Source organism: Pollachius pollachius (genome assembly GCF_949987615.1).
Source record: "Pollachius pollachius genome assembly, chromosome: 8".
Classification (NCBI taxonomy): Eukaryota; Metazoa; Chordata; class Actinopteri; order Gadiformes; family Gadidae; genus Pollachius; species Pollachius pollachius.
The window spans coordinates 16597448-16614378 of NC_136941.1; the positions used below are offsets into that span (position 1 = coordinate 16597448).

At 44.7% G+C, this 16931-nt stretch overlaps 1 protein-coding gene across 1 annotated transcript in view; it reads left to right on the plus strand.

Moving 5' to 3' along the window:
• LOC307079547 (adenylate cyclase type 6-like) overlaps nt 1-16931 on the plus strand; it is a 36114-nt gene that overhangs the window by 11945 nt on the left and 7238 nt on the right. Inside the window, exons 4-14 of the mRNA XM_079741959.1 lie at nt 9388-9537; nt 10173-10294; nt 11461-11572; nt 12487-12614; nt 12724-12882; nt 13376-13517; nt 13676-13804; nt 13915-13943; nt 15683-15830; nt 15923-16020; nt 16560-16647. Coding sequence (XP_079598085.1) covers nt 9388-9537; nt 10173-10294; nt 11461-11572; nt 12487-12614; nt 12724-12882; nt 13376-13517; nt 13676-13804; nt 13915-13943; nt 15683-15830; nt 15923-16020; nt 16560-16647 — 1305 coding nt within the window. The remainder of the gene's footprint in view (nt 1-9387; nt 9538-10172; nt 10295-11460; nt 11573-12486; nt 12615-12723; nt 12883-13375; nt 13518-13675; nt 13805-13914; nt 13944-15682; nt 15831-15922; nt 16021-16559; nt 16648-16931) is intronic.

Consider the following 16931-nt stretch of genomic DNA (forward strand, 5'->3'; position numbering starts at 1 on the left):
GTATACAGTGCTGATTACGAGTGCAGCAAAGAGAAAAATGTAGGTCAAACGTAATTTCCCTTTTGGTGATTTTATTTTACACAGGATTGTGCGCATGCAGAGCTGTGAATAGATAACACTTAATGGCAGACGGAGAGGAGTAGAACCTTGTTGTGTTTCTCCTCCCCTCCCCCCCTCGAACTAGTGAAATGGGCCAGTCCATATAATCAACCATGGGGATGACGCGGGAGAGGTCATTTGAGTGATGGCAGGCGGAGGGGGAGGCACGGATGCACAGGATGTTTACCAGTGGTCTGGTTCAGAAGAGCTTATCTCTGCTCCACTTGCACTGACATTTCGGCGTCGCTCTTCTTCTTCGTTGGCCCTGTTGAATTGTGGGGGGATGTGTTTTTAGTGGCCATGTAAAGACCTTGCAAAGGGAAGATTCAAAGGAATAAATCAGCCCGCCTTGTCCTTGTCCCTTTTCCTATACGTATCTCTAACTCATCATCCTATCAAGGATTTCACAGGATTCACAATGATTTAGACCTTGTGTCCGTCTTACATATCCCTTCTCTGGACAGCCCTTATCAACCAGTGTTTTCCGTGCCATGCACAGCCTCCTCCTCCTTGTGTCAGCCCGATTCATTTCACATCAACAAACATGCTTATGGAATCGTGAGGACAAGGTCGTTTTTTAGCGTATTGCCACCTCTTAAAAATAGCAACAGCAAGTTTAGAAACAGCCCGCCCAATGTCGGGACACTTTGTCAGTCACACTGTCTGCATAAAATCCCACCGACGTGTTCCTTCAATGTCAGGCTAGTGCCATCGCGCTGCCCTGGCAAATATGGGAATAAATGGGACTATTGAAATTAAAATGACCACATAGACATCGATATCATTTATTGTGTATAACGATTTTACCCAGGCTGTACAATATTTAATACATTGGACATTATTAGGCATTGTTGTGATTCAGCCACTGTCCTTGACATGTGCCAAAATGGCTTCATTAAGTAATGTTGTTATATGGTCATAGAAAGAAAGGTAATATTTTTTTTGTCTATAGTTTTGTATGTGGTATTTGGCTAATTAATTCAATGAAACCTTTGCAGGTGAACAGGAAATGCAATGCAAAAGAATAGAATAGCAATAGAATTCATCGTCTGACTCCATAGAAGATATTTAACAATTATTCGCCAAAGGCGAAGTTAATAGAAGGTCGAGTGAATAGAAGGTCCGATGGTTGAGGGGTCTAATCTCCAGTACTATTCCCAGCTATTCCCCACTATTCACGCTTATAATTGTTTTTATTAGCGTGACGAGACGACCGTAACAATAACCCGAGTTTGGGATCTCAATCATGGGACATTGCCCAATATCCCGAGATAGCGAACCAATCAAATTGCGCCATTTTAGGAGGTTCACGTGTAGCATATACTAATACATATTATATATACATAAAATAAATACAAGCCTGCATTAAGCTCAAAATGCGAAATGCAATAGCACAATATTTATATCCAATGGCTTTATATTAATAATGTGACTGCACACCCTGATACAGAAGTAATGGTGCTTAGGCTGAGAGTGATAAGGGTAATAAAATAATAAAGATGTGATGGGATCTATTTATTGATTCAAGTCCTTCTGCTCTCTATAGTATATCTCAATGAGAACAGGTAGAAAGAAAGATAACAAGAGTATAATAAACATCACACACGTCTCAAATAGACATAGATTCTACTTCACATTTCATGGAGTATATGTAAACAAGGGGGTTGTCTTCACTCCCCTGGCTGGGGGGTGGGGACACCATTGTAGGCGGGGAGAGCCACCCCACCTGGTGCTTAATTCGTGCCGGGTCCTGTCGGAACACGGCGCGGGTCTTCCCAGATTGGGACCGGCCCCTAATGGATTGGATCCGTCACCTCCCTTGTCCCAATCAAAATCAATAATAATAAATCAATAAATCTTGTGCCTGACATTTAATGTTATCTGTTCTGTCAATTACCCCTAACTTTTAAAATCGCTTGTTTACCTGATTTGGATCTAAACCTTTGAGAAGAAAAGATTGAGGGTTGAGCGTGTGAGTTATGTGCACGTGAACCAACGTTACTGCGATTTTAATCCATTATAATTCCCGTCCTAATTGTCATGTAGTATTTACTAGTAGGCTCCATTGTCATGTCTGTAGATGCAACCATATTTGATGGCGGTGCGCTGCGTGTAGCGTTGTTTATTACGTTATTCTTGCTGAGTTATGCCAGGCCTGGTGCTCTGGAGCCTCTCTGTGTTCAGGGGCCTCCTCATTTACAAATGAGGCAGCATCAGCGGCAGGTGGGGCCCGAGTCTTTATCTGCTGAGCGGTTCTGGTCGTTTCAGATAAGGACCAGCAGAAACCGTGTGTAGACACTGGTGCTTGGGCCTGAGTACACAAACCCCCAGCAGCTGGCTGGCATCACACACACACACACACACACACACACACACACACACACACACACACACACACACACACACACACACACACACACACCTCTACACACCTACACACACACACACACACACCTACTCACACACACACATAGATGCACTTTCAACAAGCAAGCACGTACACATCCTATACACACACACACACACACACACCCGTAAACACACACCGAGAGAGAGAGAGAGAGAGAGAGAGAGAGAGAGAGAGAGAGAGAGAGAGAGAGAGAGAGAGAGAGAGAGAGAGAGAGAGAGAGAGAGAGAGAGAGAGAGAGAGAGAGAGAGAGAGAGAGAGAGAGAGAGAGAGAGAGAGAGATGTGCACTGAAAGAAGATTCAGAATGAAGAAATGACACTTACAAGAGGAAGATAAGGGACCTGGGGGAGTTCTGCTTAGCGACAAGCAGGGGAGGCTCTGTTTAATAAAGCCTGATGTAACACAGATGTCCCAAGAAGTTCCAGATGTGTTTCAAAGTCAGACAAAAAAGGGAGCTTATGAATTTGCCTTGTACTGCACTACATAACCTTTAATCATTTATTTATTATCCTTTGTCCAGCTAAATAATTCTCTTCCCCCCCTTCGAAGCACCACACGCCCCACGCTCTGTGTGTGTTTTCAGCCTCTAGACCTCCAGACCTCCACAGCAGAGGGAGTTTAAGAGATGGACAGAGTTCACTCAGACATAGTGCACAGGTTGACGTGACAAAGGTAGCCGGGGACCGGGGGAGGGGGGGGACAGGAAGCAGGCCGACAGGAGGAAGTCGTGCTGAGAGGCATCTGCATACAGACGAAGCAAAGACCTTAAAGGGGAGTTTACAGTCCGGTAGTATCGGTAGTATCGGTTATTGACATCCTGTGATGCATTCTGACGTAAAAGCCGTGACCATCCGTCATGTAGCGCTCACACCGCATGACCCCAAACCGGGGGCTTCTCTGGTCCGAAGGATGTGTTTCTCTACATTGGTAGGATGGCTCATAGAGTTTACCCCCCATCTTCCTCAGCCAGGTCGTTCTCCTCCTCCTTCTCCTGCACTCCTGCACCTTCTCTGAACCTTTGTGGGGGGTGATGGGATCTGTGTTTGTGTGTGTGTATGTGTTGGGGGGGGGGGGGGGGGGGGGGGGGGTCAGGTCTTTGGAGGGAGTCTGAGGAATGTGTGTGATAGTTGCTAAGTGAAAGCTGCATGCACATCACTCACAGCCACACGCCGATCTTCTTTCTCTCTCCCCTCTCTCCTTCTCTCCCTCTACCCACCTTCTATAAATGTATCCCCTCTCTCCATCTACCCTCTCTTGCCTTCTCTCCTCTCTCTCTCTCTCTTTCTCTTCTCTCTCTCTCTCTCTCTCTTCTCTCTCTCTCTCCTCTCTCTCTCTCTCTCTCTCTCTCTCTCTCTCTCTCTCTAAGGTCTGCCATATCCTTCCAGCGCTCTATAAGCCAAGTTGTGATGATTATGCACTGTAGGGTAGAAACACACATTTCTACATGTGTGTGTAGAAAGAAGAAACACACACATGTTGTCCTAAAGAAACAGAAGGTTGTCATATTGTGTGTCATGTCTAGCCTCTCGGTACATGTGGACACTATGGCTGATATGATTATGACATTATGGATCTCTTGCGTACCATATCACATGCAAATAGTGACCATAATACCTAAGATAACCTAAGATACCTAACAATAACATAATAAAGTAATGACCTCAACTATTTTGTAGAAGGTCTTGGGATCGGATGCTTCAGGGGTCAAAGAGGCAGCAGTTAAACAAGTTTATTCTTAGGTTGTATTCTGTTAAGACATATTCACAATACACTTGAAAGACCAGTTCATATTATTAACAAACAATCAATTTAAAATCTATTTCATTTGCCGAGGAAAAGGAGCTCAAAAGCAGATACTGCTCATGATGCTATTGTATATTAACATACATTATACTATTATTACACTATTTATATATACTATACTTTGTACTATCACAGTATATTACACATTTGCATCAGACCAATGTCCTATCAGGGAGTGCTGTGTGAGGCTATAGGAGGAAGAGAGGCTGTGATGGCTGAGGACTGTAAGCTCACCCGGTGCCCTGCTGGGTCAACCTGTTGAGAGGAAGCTCGCTTCATTAGACACTGAGGTAAAGAACACTGGAACTCATACTCCATTCTGGGACTATGTGTGGTTCCAGAACAAATGTCTATAGTAAGGCTGACATTGAACTGTCAAGCTTTTCGGCAAATGTTTTCCCCCTTTTTTTCCCGTTTGATAATCTATTTGTGAATGCGCTGTTACACATGCCTTCCTGTTCTTCATCCGCACAATTGGCCCATGATCTCTGTCCCCCCTCAGACCGGCTCACTTACAAAAGGCCTCGCAAGCCTTTAAAGTAAATGTTTATAGGCTCTCTGTCCCGCGGCAGAACACTAGATGAAGTGAATGGGCGCCAATGGTAAATCCATCATAGAGCAGCATAAATTGTAAACAAACGTGGTGAATATTCCATTAGGCCTGTATTTCCCTTCCTGCCTACCTTGCCAGATCCAAAATCGGCAATTGGTTTGATGTGGCAATTTTCATAGTTCATTATACACCAGCTCCTTTATTTGAACAAATATAAATATTCAAATACACATACATTAGAACAATAGGAGCTTTCACATTGGAATCTAACCGCCGACTGAATCTAACCGCTCGCTGCACGTAGACATGTTTATAATCTATCGATTGTGCTTACATCTCTGTGTGTTTAACCTCCGGGTTCCCTTAGTGCTCACTGCAAAATGCATTTTAATCCTCTGCGCTGGTTCGCCGGCGGCCGCTGGGTTTCGTGGTTGCTCGTCCCCTGTGGATGAGGACAGGTTCTTATGTAATGCCATTTTGATTGCAGGGATTAGGCTGAGGTCGTTTCCCAGTGCTGGTCCGGCTGTCCTGCTCACTGTTAGGATGTCATCTCGTCCGAGGGTAAATTCGTCACAGAGTTTGATTGTCCTTCTGATGATTGTTCTCAAAGAAGAATACAACTTCCACAGTTACAGTTGCACCTTAAAGGACCACACCGGTCTGGGTGATCAAACCACCGTAACCGTCTCTTCTGGCTTGACTTAAACATCCGTCACAAATACAATTAATCAAAATCACTTTGTCGTGCAGATTCTGCCTAAGATAATTTTGTGTTGACGCACCTGCCATGACTGTAAACAATAGCAATATAGGACTTTGTCATTGATATAAAAGACATTGTCACAATTTACTGTTATATTCTCCACAAACTCTGTGCTGAACAACGATTATTGTTCCCAAAAGACCAAAGTGCTATACTGCCATTGTTTACCTTCGTGACAGATGCGCTTATGCTACATGCTCTTCAGCAGAATCGGTGCGAGGAAGTCCTTTTCACAAACGCTATCGGCCACGGATGTATTAGTGAAGGCAGGAGAGACTGCTTTGACGGTTTGTACACCCAGACGGCTGCTGTCCTTAAAACACACACACTGGTACCCTGACAGAGAGGGTCCCGTCCTGTCTGTGAAAGCAAACAACAGTCAGGCGGTCTGTTCGAGGCGTTCTGTGCCGTTGTGACCCGTCAGGACAGCGTGTCGAGGTATAATGGTTTGAGTCTGAGCTGGAGTCAGATAAATGTGCTCAGGTGGAAGACTGAAGCGCTGAGATATTTGGGGTTCTGTAGTACACAGTACAGGTAGCAGGTATACTGTACATCACACGTACAGCGATGGCGGGTACAGTTGTGTAAACAGCGCCGTAGCATGTGTACTGTGTCAACCCAAGCTGTCTTCAGAGCTCTCGAGTAAACCAATCAATCGTGTTTTAAGGTTTTTTTTATGCTGTGTGAGCTCAAACACACGGCAGTGTGAGACAGATACAGTTGTAGGACGGTCCATGCATAAAGGTAAACCATAAATGCGTGGATGTGTGTATACAGGCTGTCAGACACAGGAGCCACTTACCTGGTCTCACACACGCACACACGCACACACACACACACACACACACACACACACACACACACACACACACACACACACACACACACACACATAGGGCTTGGCGGCGGTTGCTGCTTGAAAAGCGAGAGCAATGTCAACACAGCCCTGCAATCCCAGCCATCTGCTTGCCACTGCCCGTATATGTCCCACTCTTTGTTTCGCTCTCTCGCGCACGCTCTCTCTCTCGCGCACGAGCTCTCTTTCTTTTTCTCTCTCCTCTCTCTCTCTGTCTATCTCTCTCTCTCGGGTGCTTTTGTTTATTAAATTCTTTCGTGAACACTCCCCTTTTCTCTCTCTCCTTTTTGTTGTTGTCAAAGATCTGGCTGGTGGACAACAGGTGTGGAGAGTCACCGTCTGCCCCTCCTTGTCTCTCTCTCCTTCCTCCTCGTCTCCTCATTTTGTTTTCCTCTTTGATTTTATTCCCTTCATATTCTCCTTCCTTCCCATCATCAACAGTGGTCACTTCTCGCTTACCTTATTTTCGTGCTCCTCTCCTTACCTGCTCTCAAACAGCCGTACATCAGCGGCTCATTGGGATTCATGTGTTTACTGAATTCAATTCTGTGCAGGGTTTCCTTTATTTAGTACAGTTACTATTGTGCTCTATCTTGGTTTGTGATGATCCGTTATTACAGTTTTCTCAATTATTTAAACACGTTTTCTGAAACTATAGCTCAATTTCTCAAAACTCTAAACACAAAACTGAAAAGAGTTAAACATTTTGTCAAAACTCCACAAATCGTTTCAAAATGAAACACTTCACATAAACACAGCTATCATATGAATATCACTTAGGGAGCATCAATTAAACACTGGTGAGATCAATTTAAAACACTTCCATCAAAATACTGTTTACATATGTTTTGGCTTCATGAGGCCATGTTACATATTCAAATGTATAAAATTGTTTAGAAATAGATTCCTTTTTAAAGTTGCAATTAGGTGGTACATATAGTACAAAGACTGTTGCCATATTGTAATACAATACTGTGAATATATAATATAAATATTGCAATATTGCATTGACAATTGTATCAGAATAGGATACAATTCTTATTTGTCTATCCAATAAGCTCCAACTCGCAATCCCTGCTTCCCAGAGACCTACTGTACTTATAGTTGATTCTGCAACATTGTTCTGAGAATACACCAATGTTACCTAATTTGGCAAAACTCACAGTACAGTAATTGCACTGATAAGTAAAATGAAAAACACTACAGTAAGTAAATGTGTGTGCACAAGTAAAAAAAGGTAACAAAGCAAATATTCATTTGTTACTGTAATACAGTCAAATGTTCAGCTGAACTGACTGCGTTAAAAGCTTTTCGTAGGCCAACAAAAATTAAAAATAAGAATACAAATGAGGTGAAACAGATCTACATGTAAATCAGTCTGTATCCCACCTCTGATCCTGATCAGGCCAGAGGACCATATCTACAACACAGCAGAGCTCACCGAGTCCTCTTTAATGCTCTGACACATGATTGAAGTGTTTTGCCAGTTGAGTTTGAACAGCTGAGGAGTGAGTTAGACTTATTACTTATTTGTTGTTGCATTTTGAAGGTCAGTGTTTCCAGGTGAACCAAGTGTGCTAAATGATGAGATTTGTGTTTAGAATTTTGAAAAAATGTGAATTTCCATATGCGTGAAAACAATGGAATTGTGCTTAGAGTTTAGCAGTCTGGAGTATTGTAGTTGATACATGACCTTCAAGTTTTCAGAATTGTGTGCATAGTGTCATTTTTTTGTGTGTGTAAAATCGAGAAAAAACTGTAAATAACAGTGATATCATGAGAAAAGATTTTTTTCAGGAATGACAGCAGGTGGCAGTATTTATATCACATCACACATTGACGCTACAAAAACAATTAAGAAACATTAACAGGATCCCTCAGCATGAATACCAAGAAGAGAGACACAATGTTATCGTTTGAAGAAGAGGACATTTGTCCCAAAAGTCAATATTAGGCTAATGCTCAAGTTATTGATATGGAGTCGAGTGGGCTTTCTGTTCTGAGCGTCTTCCTGTCTCCGGCCGCAGCCTCTGGAGTACACAGCTTTGCCTTCAAGTGGTAAACAAACTTATCTCAAAGGATATGGCCCCGATCACAGGTCAAGCATTTATCCCATTTTCCAGGATTTATTTGGAAACCTTTTTGCGTAACTTTGTTGGAGAGCCGAGAACATGCTAAAAAGAGGGTCATTTTTAGCCGAGCTGGGCTACGCAAACCGTGCTGCACAATATATTAAGTAGTTAATGGACTGTGAAGGGACAAAGGGGACAACAGATTCCACAAATAGGATGATTTCCTGCCAGAGGAAATGCGCCTGCATGTTTGTGTTTTTGTTAGTGCACGTGTGTGTGTGTGTGTGTGTGTGTGTGTGTGTGTGTGTGTGTGTGTGTGTGTGTGTGTGTGTTTGTCTGAATGGGTGTGTGTGTGTGTGTGTGACAATTATATGTGCATATTTTTAAAGTGTGTTCTGGGTAATTGTTGGGATGTTTGGAAGCATTGCTAAAGTTTTATATTAGTAACTAATGTAGTAATTCATGCTTCATTTAATTGATGAACAATTGACCAAAAGGAATCATAAGCCCAAAGTGATTGCAAATGCCCCATCTGACAAGTATATCCATACTTAACATTCATTCATACAATCAAGTATTTGCATTTATGAAGATGTAAGAAAGACTTGTTATTTCTCATGTTCATTCTCATGGTATTTCCATGTAATAAAGGAAAAAAACAATGAATCTAGAATTTTCTGTCAACAAATGATTGGATCCTTGAATAATGTCCGCACTAAATGAAGGGGGTTGTCTGAAGTACATGGTTCTAATATCACTACTGCAACGGTTGAAAGCCACATTATTCTCCTTATAGCAGTAATTCAGTCTTTCCTCTTCCTGTGTCCCTCCAGGTGAGTGCCAACGTGCTGATTTTCCTGTGCACTAACATCATCGGCATCTGCACCCACTACCCGGCCGAGGTGTCCCAGAGACAGGCCTTCCAGGAGACCCGCGGCTACATCCAGGCAAGGCTGCACCTGCAGCGGGAGAACCAACAGCAGGTATGCCTCCGAACATACACACACACACACATGGATACAACTGCACACACATGGATGCACCCACAGACTCACAGACACACACACACACACACACACACAAACCACAAACACACGCACACACACACACACACGCATACACATGGATGCACTCACAGACTCGCAGACACACACACACACACACACACACACACACACACACACACACAGACCACAAAGACACGCACGCACATGCACACACATGTATTCACACACACAAGTTCATGGATCCACACAGACACAGACACACACGCAAACACACATGTAATCCCACTCACAAGTAAACGCATACACACACACACACTCATGAAAATATTTTGACACATGCACACATACACACATCCATAAAGACACAGACACGCACACATACACAGACACACACACACGCTTATAAAAAATAAAAACGCTCAAACACATGCACCCACAAATTCACACACATTCACTCATATACAAACATTAACAAACAAATGGACGCAGACACATATGCCCACACACACACACACACATTCGCACACAAACACTCCCACATGAACAGAGCGAACATATTGCAGCTACCAGATATTATTGTGGGTGACATTCGCTCTTTTTTTCTTTTGAAGGAACGCCTGTTGCTCTCTGTGTTGCCGAGGCACGTTGCCATGGAGATGAAGGCGGACATCAATGCCAAGAAGGAAGACATGATGTTTCATAAGATCTATATCCAGAAACATGACAACGTCAGGTCAGCTTGGACATTACTCAAGGCTGGTCCATCTGAGGCTTGCCATAGCCTCGAGTTGTAGCACCAGCAATGACCAACCTATCTGGATCAGAGCTCAGTCCTGCTGTACGCATGATTTGCACTCAGCCCCCCATTTTAAATGTCAGAGGCAGATGTTAGTGTGGCACACTCTTTGTTAGAGCTAAATCCAACTCTGAGGAAGCCATCGAGTTGCATATGTTATACACTGTATATTTACAGGGACATGTTTCCTTGCACACATACAAATACGTGCAGACGCACACTCATCCACATACACACATGACCACAATCTCACAAACACACACACACACACACACACACACAGACACACATTTGCATACATACATTGACAGACAGTCACACATAAACACACACACACACACACACACACACACTTGCATGCATATGCTCGAGTGGTTTGGAAAAGCAGAGGCCAATTACCACAAGTGAGGGAATACTTAATGACCAGCAGCCAAGATAATCCCTGAAGATAGAGCTCTTCCGCACACATTCAATTACAGCACTGGGCATACATAAACTCAGCAACATAGTCTCTCTCTCTGTGTTTCTCTCTCTCTCTCTCTCTCTCTCTCTCTCTCTCTCTCTTTCTCTGTTTCTTTCTCTCTCTCTCTCTGTGTTTCTCTCTCTCTCTCTCTCTCCCTCTCTCTCTGTGTTTCTTTCTTTCTCTCTCTCTCTCTCTCTCTCTCTCTCTCTCTCTCTCTCTCTCTCTCTCTCTCTCTCTCTCTCTCTCTCTCTCTCTCTCTCTCTCTCTCTCTTTCACTTACTCACACACACACACACACGGTATGTGTAGCGGTCCCCTTCTTCATGGGACACATCTTTTGAGTCTTCCCACGACTATAAACAAAGGGCTGCCTAATGGTCTCTGTTGTAATTAGAGAGGGGTCTGATGTTGTCCGTATATCTGAATGGTCTTAGCTCAGCATCATTGGTAGCGATGCACACATCGATAACGCCTTGATTCTCATGTTCAATGGATCGCGGCTTTGACATGGATGTGCAAGATCTCCCAAACCGAGGATCCATGTGAAAAAACAACAGGTTTTTGTTCTGATCATCACCCTCAACATGTTTTTCCTTTCCTTCTTTTCTCTTCCTTCTCCTCATTTCTGTGCGTCTGTTAGCATTCTGTTTGCGGACATCGAGGGCTTCACCAGTCTGGCATCCCAGTGCACCGCCCAGGAGCTGGTCATGACCCTCAACGAGCTCTTCGCCCGCTTCGACAAGCTGGCGTCGGTAAGACCCCGCCGCTAACCCCCGCTCCACTCCCATAACCTGAGCACCATGTCAGACACTCTCTAGTGCTGCATTCACAGCAAATACCTTCCAGCCCAGCTCCAGCTGTTATTATTACACTGCGACTTTAGCTGCGTGTGTTCGTCTGGTAACATTGCCCACGAGATCCGGCACAAGTGTCGGAGCGAGATCCACGTGGCCCAACGGTCTAATCTACCCTAGGGTGTATAGATTAGGTTCCATGTGCTGTGTGTTCAGTTGTTCACACCGTCCAAAAAGATAGCATTCGTGCCACTTCAGCCTGCAGCGTGAACTTGAACATGACCTTAGTGTTTTCATTCTACTTATGGTGTGTTCCTCAATCCTCGGACGCCAGACTTCCGAGTCGAAAGTCGAAGATCTCCCAGCTTTCTTGCGGCATTTCTCGAAGGCACGCCCCCTTTTTGTCTTCATCTTTCGGAAATCTGAGAGTGGACCGAGAGCAGTGATGACGCTCTCAACAAAATGGCTGCGCCCGTGAAGAGATTTATTTTTTTTGTACCACGTTGGTCATTTTAATGTTGATTTTAAATGCTCTTACACACTCGATAACATTGCTACTTAATTCCGGTCACCAATTCATACATTGCATGGTCTTGCTGTGCATGCAATACAATGTAAAGTTGTGTTGTTTGTTTTCCGGCTGGTTTGCTAAAGAGGCTAATGTAGCTAACAATAAACAACGACTAGCCAATTTCATGACACAATCACAAACACGAACAGGAACGCTATAAATAATCCGAGACCGGAAGTGACGGCAAAAGTGCAACCAGGAAGGCTAGCGTCCGAGGATTCAGGAACACTCCATTAGTAACCTATTTATATTTCCACTTCCTTTTTTCTCCCCTGACCTCCATCCCTCCTTCTGGCCTCAGGAAAACCACTGCCTGCGTATCAAGATTCTGGGGGACTGTTATTACTGTGTGTCCGGCCTGCCAGAGCCCCGCGCCGACCACGCCCACTGCTGTGTGGAAATGGGCGTCGACATGATAGAGGCTATCTCGTAAGCCATGCTTGAGTGTGTGTGTGTGTGTCTATTGTCCAGCAGATTATTTTTGCACTGGCGCTTGTCGGATGTTGTTGACGCCGAAGGCCCCTTGTTTGTTGTGCAGGCTGGTGCGAGAGGTGACGGGGGTCAACGTGAACATGCGCGTGGGCATCCACAGTGGGCGGGTGCACTGCGGCGTGCTGGGACTCAGGAAGTGGCAGTTTGACGTCTGGTCCAATGATGTCACGTTGGCCAACCACATGGAGGCCGGAGGCAAGGCAGGGTGAGGAGATAAGCCCCACACACAGAAGAGCATGCATAAAACGCACGTGTGTGTGTGCATATGTCAATGTACACACGCACACAGTAACTCAAGCATACACACATACTCACACACAAACACACACACACGCACATGCAGGGACATCAAATAAATACACACACACACACACACACACACACAAAAACATACACACACACACAGGCATTCAAATATGTACGCATGCACGCAGGAACACAAATAAATACACACACACACATGCAAAACACACACATCGAAAGGAACACAAATATAAACACAAACAGACCTACATTTATAAATATAAACAATGCAACACACTCATTTTGAAGTGATCACTGAGATCACCCGCCATAGGTGACATCACATAACCAGTTAAACCAATCCAAACGAGTTTCCACAAACCCGCGTTTCACCCAGAGGTTTTGGGTTCGAGTGGAGGTTTGCTCTTTATGTCCGGATCTCTGCGGTCTTACAGTCGCATCCACATCACCAAAGCCACACTGCAGTATTTGAACGGCGACTATGAGGTGGAGCCGGGCTTCGGAGGGGAGAGGAACGCCTACCTGAAGGACAACAGCATCGAGACCTTCCTGGTGCTCGGCTGCAGTCAGAAGCGGGTCAGTGGACCAGCCCCAGACAGGGCTTCTTCAGCTAGAACAGAGAGATGTTGCTCCAGCCATCTGTTGCTGACGTTGATCGATTATGCATGCAGTTCTTTTTTCTGAATGTTCCAATGACCCTAACCCTTTTCTTATCTTACTTCCCGTCGGAGCAGAAAGAGGAGAAGGCGATGATGGCGAAGATGCAGCGGACCAGGACCAACTCCAACGAAGGCCTGATGCCTCGCTGGGTCCCCGACAGAACCTTCACCAGGACGAAGGACTCCAAGGTCTTCAGGCAGATGGTGAGGTTTTCTCAGAAAATCGGATCTCCGATGTAGCGTTAGATTCAACATTTCAGAGATTTCATATGTTATTGAAATGACTTGAGCAATATGTTCTTTCCCCTCCTCAGGGGATCGATGAGAGCTCCAGTAAAGACAAGTAAGTAACCATCAATCCATCTATCTATCTATCTATCTGTCTGTCTGTCTGTCTGTCTGTCTGTCTGTCTGTCTGTCTGTCTGTCTGTCTGTCTGTCTGTCTGTCTGTCTATCAATCTATATATATATATCAGTGGAGGCTTCTCCAGTGAGGAGAGGGAGGAAGATCCTCCTTAACATTGTTGAGAATAAAAAATGTAGATTGCCCAGACAACTGTAATGAATTAATGCCCTTAATTATGACTACTTTAATGCCTTTGTAGATGTAATGTTTTTTTCCCTGGGTAAAGGGACATTAGCACCCCCTATCGCCTATTGACAATTACTTCAGGAAGGACGTTCCTCCCTCAGCCTTTATTGACTTTATTGACCCATTAATTTGGTGTTGGTGGCCGGTGAGTCACATGGGGTTCAATGGGAGAGTCTGAGTGGGTGTGACTAGCTAAGGGATCTGGATCCCGCCTATGTCTATTCACGAATAGGCTGGAGCCCTGGCTGCGCTATGACCCAATAAGCAGGAGCCCTGGCTGTGGAGCAGCCAGGAGGGAGGGGTTATCCCCTCAAGACTATGCTACGAGAACCAACGAACCCGCTCAGTCGTATTCTTCGTTTCCACTGAGCTACTATTTGTTGCGGTACAGTGCGGCTCTGTTTGCTTATATTGGCGTTTCCATAACCCGCGGCCAGGCTGCGGAGCCCGTGGCCGGGCTGCCGAGCCCACGGCCGGGCAGGGCTGCCACGGACAAGGAGGATAGACTTGATCTATAAATTAAGTCCCTCAATCTTAATTGGCTTAAAACCATGACCAACATTCTGAAACATCCATTAACGTTCACATTTGCCTCAAACAGCGTTAGGCTTACAGCCCATGTAAATAGTTGTGAAATAATGTTCTTGTTGTTCTTTTAATTGTTTGTTACTCTGACCGTTCTGTTTGATATTGTGGAAAGGATGTTAGTGATTGATTCAGAGCATGATGCATTTTAAATGGCATCACTTTTGGTCTTGCGTCTTAATTTTTCTTAAAACAATTGTAGCTGAAAATAAACATAGCCAAATTACAACCAATAGCTTCAGTCATTGAGGGCAAAAATAGGGCAAATGATAGGCCCAGATTTTTTTATTTAGTTTTACAAATCAAGAGTAGGCCTGATTTGACTAATTGGCCTTACATCCTTTTCTTCTGCCCTTGTAGTCATGTTGCCCACCAGCTTTCAAAGTACAATGCTGCCACTGCTGGATTTGTATCAATTCATATAATTATCCCTCCCTGCTATTTTGTAGTTCACCAAAAACACCCTGAAACAACTTGAGTCTCACATACTTGTGCCACCATATGCCACTAACAGTGCAAGCAGGCCAATGGCAACCAAGCGCGCAGTCCTTCCTCCCTCATTGTAAAAACTACCAGCCGCCAGTGATATATATCTATTTATCTATATATCTACATCTCTCTCTCTCTCTCTCTCTCTCTCTCTCTCTCTGTCTATCCAACCATCAATCTATCTATTGATCTATCTATATACATATATATATACGTATATCTACTACTCTCTCTCTCTCTCTCTCGCTCTCCCTCTCTCTCGCTCTCTCTCCCCCTCTCTCTCTCTCTCTCTCTCTCTCTCTCTCTCCCTCTCTCTCGCTCCCTCTCCCTCTCCCTCTCCCTATCTCTCTGTCCACCCATCCATCCATACATATCTATCAATCCATCCGTCCATTCCTCCATCTCTCCCTCCCCAGCCGCTGCGTGCAGGAGGCGATGAACCCGGAGGACGAGGTGGATGAGTTCCTGGGCCGGGCCATCGACGCCCGCAGCATCGACCAGCTGAGGAAGGACCACGTGAAGAAGTTCCTCCTCACATTCCAGACGTCCAGCCTGGAGAAGAAGGTTTGTGTTACACACCTGCCGAGGTCCAGCCCTCTGTAGATCTTAAACCAGAAGCCCCTGTTGTCTGACGCCCCCCCCCCCCCCCCCCGCAGTACTCCAAGAAGGTGGATGACCGCTTCGGGGGTTACGTGGCCTGCACCGTGCTCGTGTTCTGCTTCATAACCTTCATACAGATTGTCGTCTTTCCCCAGTGAGTATTTCCTACACACTCGTATACACACTTTGTGAGACGATCCAGGTATTCAGGTTTGTGTTTCACAGTGAGCGTCCGTCTGGCCCAGGCAGGGCAGTTATTGATCTCCACATATGAGTGCTGCCTTACTTTGTTATAAAAAACTCCAGCCAATCTGATTAAATGACTAAGTGACGCTCTAGCCCTCTTCCATCTTCCCGAATCCAGTTGGAAGTCCAGCAAAAACATATTGTCCTCTGAGAAAAGCCTTCCGGGCAGACGTCTGTTCGTCTTTCGACGTTGTTATTTAATCTATTTCATACGAGACAGTTTTGATTGCTCCGTAGTTTGCTACACTTTCCTCGGGCGTCGCCATTGTTGTTGTTTGCCGGCAGACTGCGACTGATCTGCAGAGAGTAACAGAATGTAAACTTGCAAGATCAGGATGGTCTCACTAGGCTACTAAAAACTTTATGCTTGTTTTAAACAGTACCCTATAGATATTTTGTGTTAAAATGTCATCCTGATGTGTGTCAATTATTTATTTTCTCTCACAGCACCCCGGTCATGCTGGGAATCTACATCACTATCTTCATCATCCTCGCCAACATCCTCTTCATCTGTGCCATATACTCTTGCATTAAGGTACCTAGCCTGTCTGTCTTTAAGGTACTCTTTGAAAGAATCAGAAATTCCTATTACTGATTTCTTCGGCCGGTAAGTGAACTGCAGCCTGAGGCGATCTCCTAGGGTTGAGACAATAACAATCATCAGCTAATGTTGGTTATAATCATGAGTGAACATCAGTGATAAACAGACACAGGGAGTGGCCTGAGTGGTTAATGCGTATAAAATGTACAGATTAAAAATTATATCAGCCATCTTCCAGGCTCAGGTGTAAGTTCTTTCAATTTTCCTTGAAAACCGAC